Source organism: Thunnus albacares, chromosome 22 (assembly GCF_914725855.1).
Source record: "Thunnus albacares chromosome 22, fThuAlb1.1, whole genome shotgun sequence".
NCBI classification, from domain to species: Eukaryota; Metazoa; Chordata; class Actinopteri; order Scombriformes; family Scombridae; genus Thunnus; species Thunnus albacares.
The window spans coordinates 21,098,586-21,108,270 of record NC_058127.1 but is presented as its reverse complement, the minus strand read 5'-3'; the positions used below and the strand labels follow the sequence as shown (position 1 = coordinate 21,108,270).

The 9,685-nt window shown below is 41.0% G+C and overlaps 2 protein-coding genes across 4 annotated transcripts; both read right to left on the bottom strand.

The window, feature by feature from the left end:
• Window positions 1–185: 185 nt before the first annotated feature.
• si:dkey-165a24.9 (G-protein coupled receptor 4) lies at window positions 186–2,481 on the bottom strand. Of its 3 annotated transcripts, none has more exons than XM_044341800.1 (4): window positions 2,342–2,481; window positions 2,056–2,233; window positions 1,400–1,966; window positions 186–1,047 (listed from the first exon to the last, which is right to left on the bottom strand). In XM_044341800.1, exons 2-4 carry the CDS (start codon window positions 2,091–2,093, stop codon window positions 624–626), a joined length of 1,029 nt encoding a protein of 342 aa, XP_044197735.1. In that variant the 5' UTR covers window positions 2,094–2,233; window positions 2,342–2,481; the 3' UTR covers window positions 186–623. The 3 variants fall into 3 exon arrangements, with proteins under 3 accessions (XP_044197735.1, XP_044197737.1, XP_044197736.1); XM_044341802.1 differs by having other exon boundaries at window positions 1,400–1,749; window positions 2,342–2,478; XM_044341801.1 differs by having other exon boundaries at window positions 1,400–2,233; window positions 2,342–2,479.
• Window positions 2,482–3,599: 1,118 nt separating this feature from the next.
• On the bottom strand, window positions 3,600–8,930 carry ugt5g1 (UDP glucuronosyltransferase 5 family, polypeptide G1). Its single transcript, XM_044340547.1, is given in 3 exon segments — window positions 3,600–6,107; window positions 6,109–7,322; window positions 8,807–8,930. Coding segments are annotated over 2 exon segments (1,578 nt in total). The 5' UTR covers window positions 7,320–7,322; window positions 8,807–8,930; the 3' UTR covers window positions 3,600–5,740.
• Window positions 8,931–9,685: the final 755 nt, after the last annotated feature.

Sequence of the window (9,685 nt, the reverse complement as noted above, 5' to 3'; positions counted from 1 at the left end):
TCATTTACTGCTTTTTAATACTGTGAAGTGACATTTTTAATCCATAATAAAAAAAAAAGGAAATTTGACACTTCAGTATGACACCGCCTTTGCAACAACTTCCTTTATAACCACAGTCATGCTTGTGCTTCCGTAGTGATTCACACCAATTCTATTATTAAAATGATTTCCAGTAAACAAGTGAGTACACATGACTTTTTAATTCTTGTAAACATAACAGTAAAAAAAAAACTTTTGACAAAAAATGTTGACATTTTCACACTGGCTCATTCCCATACACTGCTAAGACTTCAAAAACAAACCCAAACAAATCTAGAAGATATGAATGAATGGATCAGATTAATTCTAGATTTTATCTCATGTGGATCTAGCCACAAGAGATTTTGTGGGTTGTCAGAAAAAAATGTATTTTTGAAATATGAAACCATGTATTTTTGGTTTATTGAGATAATTGAAAGCAGCACTTCAAGTGTCTGTACTTTGACACCTTTGTGCTACTTACAAAGTAACCTATGAAATCATGAGAAACTAAAACTGCACATTAATTTAACACATGCATTTCCACTGGGTGGCACAATTGCTTTGTCTAAATTACAGAAGTCATATCTGTGGTTTGATCCAATTTATATTGCTAGAAGATTATTATGTCCAGTTTCACTCTCGTTCTGGGTGTCTGTGTGAGCTCTGGTACTAAGGGCCATCTTTTTGCGGGTGTTTTGACCCCTTCCTAAACAGGGCAAGGACCTTTGCAGCTCTAGGCGGGCATCAGGGCACAGGAAGATGTAGAAGAGGGGATCTAGCAGGGTGTTGAGGCTAGTCAGACCGTAGCACAGGCGATAGATGAGGAAAATGGAACGCTCTAGTCCGCACGGCTCATCAGTCAGCAGCAAGGAGACAAACCTGTATCCGCCCACGAGGTGGTAGGGTCCGAACACAACAATGAAATTGACGGTGATCACAACCAGGATGCCCACAATTTTGTGCCGCTCATGGTCAGAGAGGGAGGGAGATCGTCGGAGTGTTACCCCAATGTGGGCTGAGGTGTAGCTGAGGAGATAGAGAGATGCAGATTAGAAAATGGTATCCCCTAAGGATTCTGTTAAACTATACCAATCACAAAAAGATAAAAGTAGCCCAGTAGCTCCATTATAACTTGCACATTCACACATTCACTCCATGTTCACAGACTCTGGAGTTGGTCAGACTCAAAAAACACAAATTCTTAACATCGTCTTTATAAGTTTTTATTGTATTATTTCAACTTAAGGTAGCCTTTTTACTGTCCCACAAATGTGACCACTTTCAAGACTTAGACATGAAAGAAGTTCTTATGGCATTGGAAAAGGGTAGACCAATTTCAGTTTAGAGTATCGTCACTGGTATCTTGGGGGTAACTCACCCTAGTATGGCACATGGCAGCAGGAAGCCGAGAGCCACCGTGGTGATCTTGAAGTGGGCGTATCTGGGGCTGACAGGGTACTGCTCCAGACACAGCAGTCTTTCAGCATCAAACACTGATGGCAGCAGCCCCCACAGGCAGAACAGGAAAGTGAGACTCCACACTGCCACACCTGACATCGCTGCCACCCTGACAGTTCTCACCCTGCGGCTGCTCAGTGGGTACACGATGGCCAGGCAGCGGTCCAGCGCTATCAGGCACAGGAACATGACGCTGGCGTAGACGTTTACGTAAAACACATAGCCCACCAGCTCACAGGTCAGCTGGCCGTAGGGCCAGCGGTGCGCACCCTGGAGGTAAAGAATCCACAAAGGCAGGGTGAGCAGCTGGAGGAGGTCTGACAGCAGTAGGTTGAGGATGTAGACCAGCTGGCAGCCTCCCCCACCTGAGCGGCCCAGGTGGTACAGTCCCCAGAGAGACAGCAGGTTGCTGGGGAGACCCAAAGAGAAGATCAGGCCATAGATACAGGTCAGGCCAAATGTGTCCGTGTCCAAGGGGAGGTTGCAGCTGTCATTGGACATGTCTCTGTTGGTCAAATACCTGACATAGAAAACTACAGGTGACCTCACTCAGACATTGATTGGATTGATACTTACAGGAGGATGACTTGGTGCAGAAATACCCATTCATTCATTCATTCAAAGCAAAAGAAAAAAAAAGACAAAAAGTCTAAGTTTTGTCAACATTCTCCTATGGGAAAGGTCAGGCTCAGACTTCGTGCTGTCAGTCAACCAGTCTTCAAAGCATCCAGAATCCATCAGGGGAAAAAAACACCTGCGAGGCAGATAGAAAGATCATTCTCAGGTGGTTTAGTATCAGCAGGTGCATGATGATTTCAACCATACAGTATAATGCAATCTCTGTCCAAGACTTTTCACTCACCTCTGAAGACAGCAAGACCGACTTTGTTCCACAAAAGCGCACTGCCCGCTCTGCAGCTGGGTGACCTGTACTCAAGAAATGTTGGGAACATGGTGTCTCGACTGAGCCTTGTCTATTCTGTAATCGTTTCCTCCACAGGAAACCCACTTCTTCAGCTTTAAAGGCAACATCCTGAGGCAGGAGAACGCCTTTCTGTCCCAGAACAAAAACATACACTCTCTCTCTCTCTCTCTCTCTCTCTCTCTCTCTCTCTCTCTCTCTCTCTCTCTCTCTCTGTCTCCCACTCACTTACTCCAGTAGTAGACACGATGATTAAGGTGGACAAGGGCTGTGAGGGGAGGAAGTGATGTAGGGTGTCCACTAATGCTGTTTAGATTGTTGGTTGCTGGCTATGTGCCATTAAACACATTAACTCTTATTCTTAACTGTTCTCCTGTGCCGCCTTTAAACATGCTTTTCAGCACATTTGAATATTGTTTTTATTACATACTGTAGGATGCAGACATTTTATTTAGCAATTTTAGATTCGCTTTCTATAACTAAAGATGTCAAAATCTATTCATACAGTCACATTATGGGGATTAAACACTCAAAAAGTCTCCACAAAGTAAACCATTGAATTCCAGATTAAAGACTTGTTTCTTTGTTAGGAGTAGGGTTAGAGTTTGGACCAGGGTTAGGGTAAGGCAAGTAATGGTTATGGATGAGGTTGAAGAATCTGTTGAAGGCTGCTCGGCTCTGTGGCCACTGAGTCTGGATTTGATCTCATGGTCCTCTCAAATAATCTTGCTTTTGGTTTGACGTGGTTGCATTGTTGATTTCTGGTTGACATTTTGAGTGTACGTGATGTGCTGTCTTGTGTGGCTTTGTATTTTGTATAGTGTGTCCTGCGTGTTTTTTGCTTTGTACTGTTTGTTATTGTGCTGTTATATGTTTTAACTGTAAGGGACTGCGGATGAAAATTAGCTTGCATCATTTATGTTAAAAACTGTACACTGTCCCGATAAATAAGTACAATACATTACAGCGTCCTCCTAAGTGACAAAAACAAGCATGTGTGTGTGACACTGTGCACATATCTCATTTACCACAGAGAGGTGATTGACAAGATTAGAAGAAAAAAAAACAGAGCAGACAAAAACAGCTCTGTAGCACAAACACTTTTTTTGCAGTAAAAGTAAATATAGGAGTTAAATAAAATGCAATGTCACTTAACTGAACTTAAAATGATTAATTTTATTTATACAATTTGTAGACATTGAATATGTTTAATTTAACCAGGGTGAACTTTTCTCAGGCACCACAGGGAGGAAAAAATCTTGCACAATTGAAATTGTTTTGGGGAAGAATGGGTATGTTGAGACAATGGGTGTTAGGCAGTATTTTTGCTACATGGTTTCAAAGGGAGGAGGGTCTAATCAGTCACTTTATTTCCTTTAAAATGTCACAATCTCTGATTTATTGAATAATCCAAGATGGTTACTAATATACTGACTAATCCCCTGAGACATTACTACCACCCTATGCTCTCCAGAGTGCTGCATAAAGGTCTCCATGTCCCTGCAGTATGCAGACCACATTGGTCTTGATGTGCCAGATATCAGCTGTATGCTGCATAGACAGCAAGTCCAATGGGAAGTGCTGCTGGAGAAGCTCCCAGTAGAGAGGCAACATGATAAGTTGTTCCTGCAGCAGGCTGGCTGCATATCAAAGGAAGTATTCTGTTTTTTGCTGGAATTTCATCTTGTCATGGAACAGCGAGTTGTAAACTTAGCTACTGGGCTATTAGAATGCCTAGAGGGAACACTGGTTCAGTAAAAACAAAGTCACAGCTTGAAGTCTCAAGTCAGGTGCCACTTCAAAGAGCTTCAAAATTATGCTCACACAGGAAGTTGCTGTGTGAAAGTGGTAACTGCATTGCTACATTCTTCTGATAATCAAAAAGCCCAGGTGTGGCTCTATCACATCATGAAAAAAGAAAAAATCAGGGCTGATTCTCTCGTCAGAGCTCTAGTAAGGGGGAAAAAAGGGAAATTTAGTAAAACAAATACTGAGGCTTTCATTTTTACTGTTTCAACCAATGTAGCATCATCACCATATTACTACATCTGAGGCCCTCTGTGGGCAGCTCTGTGGTGTGAGATGTGCATTATAGTATGTGCTCTGGGTATATATTATGCAACCCATTGTCAGTTTCACTTCATCAGCTATTGCTCTTATCCACCCCCAGGTCACCACCATATACATACTGCCACATCACTGAACAAAAATGTTAGTTTTCCTTTCTCTTTTTTCAAAATCTGCACAGGTGAGATAAAATTCCAACAGATTTGTAAAAACATTTCAACACAATATGTATATTGTCAGCTCTGCTACTACAGTCCGGTGAGTGGTTTCATTTTAACCAAAGTACTTTTTCTCCTTAGTGCCTGAGCCCTTTGCTTGACCTGGTTTAAGGTTCTTTTTCAAATTTAGCAGCTACAAAAACAATTGTGTGCACCATGATCTCACACTTGTTTGTAGTTTGCAGCACCAAAGTGAACAATTTCATAAAAAAGACTCCACATGTGTTTGCAATTATAATCTGTTTAAATGTATAGCGTTCATAAAAGTTTCTGACATTGACAATCAAACAATCAGACTCCTTGAGGTCATTAGTATGTTCATATCATATTATCTTGATATAAGCACATACTGTGCATAAGTAAAAATGTAATGTTTGTTATAATGTTGAGTAAACATGCAACTACTAATCACTAATTACATTTGTCAGCTTTTGGGGAAGAGCCACGGGAAAGAGATAGAAGATATTAAAATATGTTCTGTAAAAAAAAAAAAAGATAATATGGTGTTCAAGTTTTTGTCCATGATCAGGCTGTAAGATGGAGGTTGTCACCATTGTGAGATAGTAGTTTATATGGGGATGATATAATGATATGCCATGTTGCTACTGTTACAGTGTATATATATCTTATAAAATATGTCACTTGTTTTAATAAAATCTGGCTTAAACTCCTGTTTGGGCAACATCCTGTACCACTGACCACCAGTTCATTCTCAGGTCAGAACACTCGTTGATAACACGTTGTAGTGAAAACTTATGGACTTTACCCATACAGTGTATGACAAGTGAAAGTATTCCCTAAAGCTGATAAATCTTCCTGAAGTTGAGACAACCCTTCACTTCTCCTAACTATTTCTCATTCATCTCTGGCGAAAATATTTCTATTACAAGATTGTCTAAAATAAATATTTCAAACAATTTACACAATGATTAAGACCTTTGTTTTCTGGAAAAGGTTCAAATATGAGGCAGAAACATTTCTAAACATGTAAATGCATGTCAGTCACTGTTCAAGTCATTGAGCAGTCACTTAGCATGAGTTATGTTCCAATTAGTTACTCTGCTTTCATTTTTCTCCTGGACCTCCAGCAACAGAGAATCCTGCAGACTGAGACTGAAGCCCAGACAAAGGCTCCAATGAGGGACATGATTAAAAAAAACACATCCAGGCAAAAGTAGGAGTACCAAGGCAGGCTAAAAGCTGCTGAGCGCAGGTGGGCTGCTCCTTGGTTCCTGATGACATACTCAATCCAAAAGATGGCAGTGTCCATAGGAGACATTGGATAGTCACGGTGTAGCTTGGAGAGACGCTGTATGTTGTTGCGGTATGAAGGAGTCTCCAGGATGTCCTTTATAGCCTCCAGGAAGTTGTCTTTGGTGAGTGATTTGGCTTCCACCACCCGAGCTGCCCCACGCACCTTCCACGTTGTCAAACTGGTCAAAGAGGAGCGGCAGCCCCAGAACAGGAACGCCATGGTAGATGGCCTCATACATGCCATTGGTGCCTCCGTGGGCTACAAAGACACGAGTCTTGGGGTGTCCCAGGAGATCATTCTGAGGCAGCCAGTCCACCAGCAGGGTGTTGTTCCCCAAAGATGAAGGCTTTTTACCCATAAACTTCCACACTACCTTTTGAGGAAGCTGAGCAAAAGCAGCGGCAATTGCCTCTGAGGCCTCACGAGGCAGGGCTGACACAAATGTCCCCAAAGACATGACCACCACCCCATGCTCCCCGGAGGTCTGCATAAAGGCCTCCAGCTCAGCAGGGAGGGGACGGGCCTTTTTGCACTGGAACCCCCCTATGTAGACCACATTGGGCATGGTTGGCCGAGGGAACTCAAAGACAAAATCTGTCCTCACCAGCCATATATCAGCAGCACGCTCCAAAGATAGCAAGTCTGTTCCAGGAGGGAAGTGCCGCTGAATCAGATCTGAGTACGCAGGATTAATGAAAAAGTGCTGTTCAACAACACTATAAAGATAATGTAACATATTCTTTGTTCGCTCCAGAAAATCCATCTGATCATGAAGTTCACTTCCTGGCACAGGGACATAGGAGACAGGGGAGGGAGCTATGGTGAAATGGCTCTCTCCAGTATTAATCCAGCGCACGTTGAAAACCATTGGCAGCCTGAGGTAACCACCTAGAAGAACCCCTAGTGTCAGACCAGGGTCAGTTAACATTAAGTCAAACTTGGCATCCTGCAGCTTCTTCATAAAAACAGGGTCATCCAACATTGTGGCAGCTGCTCCAGCAAGAATCTGATGGCCTGTTGCCAACATGGATGTAAGCAAGTTTTGTTGGCAAAAGGTGCGTATAAAAATTGGGAACTTGCGGCACTCCATAACATTTTGTAGCATTCTATTGTAGTACTCCTTGTCTGAATCATCCTCCAGCATGCGCACATTAATAGAGGTATAAATTGAGGAGTTACTGGGGATGTACCAGCTTTTGGCAGAGTGCAGCACAGTGAGGTCGTGGCCTCTGGAGTGCAGCTCCCGAAGGATCACCTCCATGTTGATCCAGTGGCTGCCATCTACAGGCACTACCAGAATCCTGCTGCCTTTACAACAAGTGGGCCAGAGAAACAGGAAGCAAAGCGCTGCCAGGGCTATGGTGATGGGGCTTGACATTTCCTGGGAGAAACAACAGGTAGCAATAGTTAGACTGACAAAAACCCCGTAACACTTAACATTGAGGTGTAGCTGAAAATGCTGGAATGAAAGTGATTTACAACTCTTCATGGCTGCCTAAACCAAACCATTAATTAATTTTGTCAGGCGACAAAAGAATGGCATGTCTAATTTGTGCCAGCGTTACATCACCTAATTTGTGGTGTGACTGGTCACACAGCACAGTGTTACCCACTGCAGAATAAGAAGAATGGGGTTTCTTGCTTCTGCATTTAACCTGCTTCTGCTCTTGAGCAAAGGGTCATCTGCAGTATTTTCTAAGCCACTTGACCTTGTCACTTTGTATATTGTATGATCATACAGTGTTAGTATATTTAAACAATCATTATCATCCAAACATTATATTTACACCATGTTTTTATGGCAGCTGTCCAAAGAAAACCTTGTATCTCCTGAGTTTTTTCCATTTTTATGCATTTGGGAAAATTCTTTTTACTTAAGTTAAACAAAGTATTTAAAAGCCCCAAAATGCATTGTCACAAAGTCTTAGCAAATGAAAAGTTGATGTTTTGGGTATGCATGGTTTACTGTAGGACAGTGAGTATTGTGTATGAAGTATGTGGATGAAATTGGACATAATCCTGAGAGAGAAAATACTGTGGGGCTTAATGCTCATATACAAAGTAGGCCAATATATTATTTTTATAGGAATACAGTGATGATCAGCTACTAATCAATAAATTACAGCTATAAACCTGCTTTGAAATAATGGATGCAACCTATTTTACATCTTTAGATTTGTAGGAGTCTGTAAAGAAGATTCACTTCAAACCACAGACGATTGAACTGCGACAAGATGGAAGCTTCACAAAGAAACTGTCACCACTCATCTTATACATGCATCTTTGCATGTCTGCCTTAAAAGTGTGGATCTTCTTCTCTTTGGCCCCATTTAAGTGAGATATGGACCCATATTTTACTTTGCTCCACTCCTAGCTTATCAGTAGCTGGTTGTTAAACTTCAAGGGTTGCACAAAACAGGTTAGCTTATTGCCACATAGATCATTATCTGCCATGTGACAATGCCAAACATTATAAGTCTATAATTCTAAGTTATATATATATGAGTTAAAAATATAAGCCTACAGTTTTATAATATTGCATACACATTTGATCACAAGTCTAAGCAGAGGAATCTTTACTGATAGCATGTTCAGTAGCTGCAGAGACTGAGCCTAAAATGTTATCTAACCCTGGTTGTAATGATAAAACATCAACTTTAAAATTCAACAAAAACAGAAGCAAGTTCTGAATAAACACTTTTTGTGCCACATTTTACATAATATTTACTTATTTTTGATTATTATTATTACTATACATACCTTTTTTACTTTATAGTACAGTGGCATAAAAGATGTATAGTCAGAGCTAGTTGATAAGTTGATAAGTTTTTTGTTATATAATTAAAAGTGAATTGAATGCCTCACCTGGTCCTTGCTGTATTACAATCCAGGCATTTGGCTCAAGCTCCAGGTCCTGAGTGAGGTCTTGTGTTTCAATACAGCTTAACCTCTACACAAACGGACCTATTTCTGTCCAGCCAAAGTCCAGTTTGTGGATTATATGTACCTAACAAAGTTCAAAAGTGTTGTAATAAAGGGCAAAGGTCAATGTTATATGGTAGTGTGCTTATGTAATATTGGTAATGGCTTTTTAGGTGAGTTATCCAACATTTTACACAATTTCTACATTGTCTCAAGTCATTTAAATTCCTCTATGTCTTCCCCCTCATGTCCACTCATTTAAATGAAGTGAGTGCTGATTGGTGAAGTCTTTTGCCCAATCAATATACAATATATAGCAAAAGTTACTCATGAGTGAAGAGATTGTTTAATTGAGCCACCTTAAAGACTTTAGATTTGTTCATAGATGCTAGAATTTGTATTAAATTAAGGAATTTGTTTAAAGTTTACTAAGGAACATTTCATTTGATTGATTTAGTTGTGCGTACACTATGAGTTTTTGTACCTCTTATACTACTTTATCTTGCTGAGCTCCAAATTTCTTTGGATGACTGTTTTCATTTCTTATAGATTCCTATTTGAGCACTCACTGGCAAACTCCATTTACATGCTTCACAATCTGCCTGAGAAATGTAAAACTGACGTTTATGCTGTTGAGATTGATGAGGAAACCTCGGGAAGAATGAGGGAAAAATCCAAACTGAGACACAGTCAGAGTGTGTGAGACGGGAGTGGCGGGGAAAGAGGGAAGGAGGAAGCAGCAAGGTCACACAGCGGAGGGAAAATAAAGTGAGCAGTCATATCAGTGAACCGCAGCCTTCCCCTCCTCTCCTCTGCCTCTGT

Bases quoted from the DNA above. Each gene is read 5' to 3' on its own strand.
- si:dkey-165a24.9 (XM_044341800.1), bottom strand. From the start codon at position 2,093: ATGAATGAATGGGTATTTCTGCACCAAGTCATCCTCCT. The intron at 1,967-2,055 runs GTAAGTATCAAT...GTCCAATGACAG, and splicing joins CTGCACCAAGTCATCCTCCT to CTGCAACCTCCCCTTGGACA. The intron at 1,048-1,399 runs GTGAGTTACCCC...CTATCTCCTCAG, and splicing joins CTGCCATGTGCCATACTAGG to CTACACCTCAGCCCACATTG.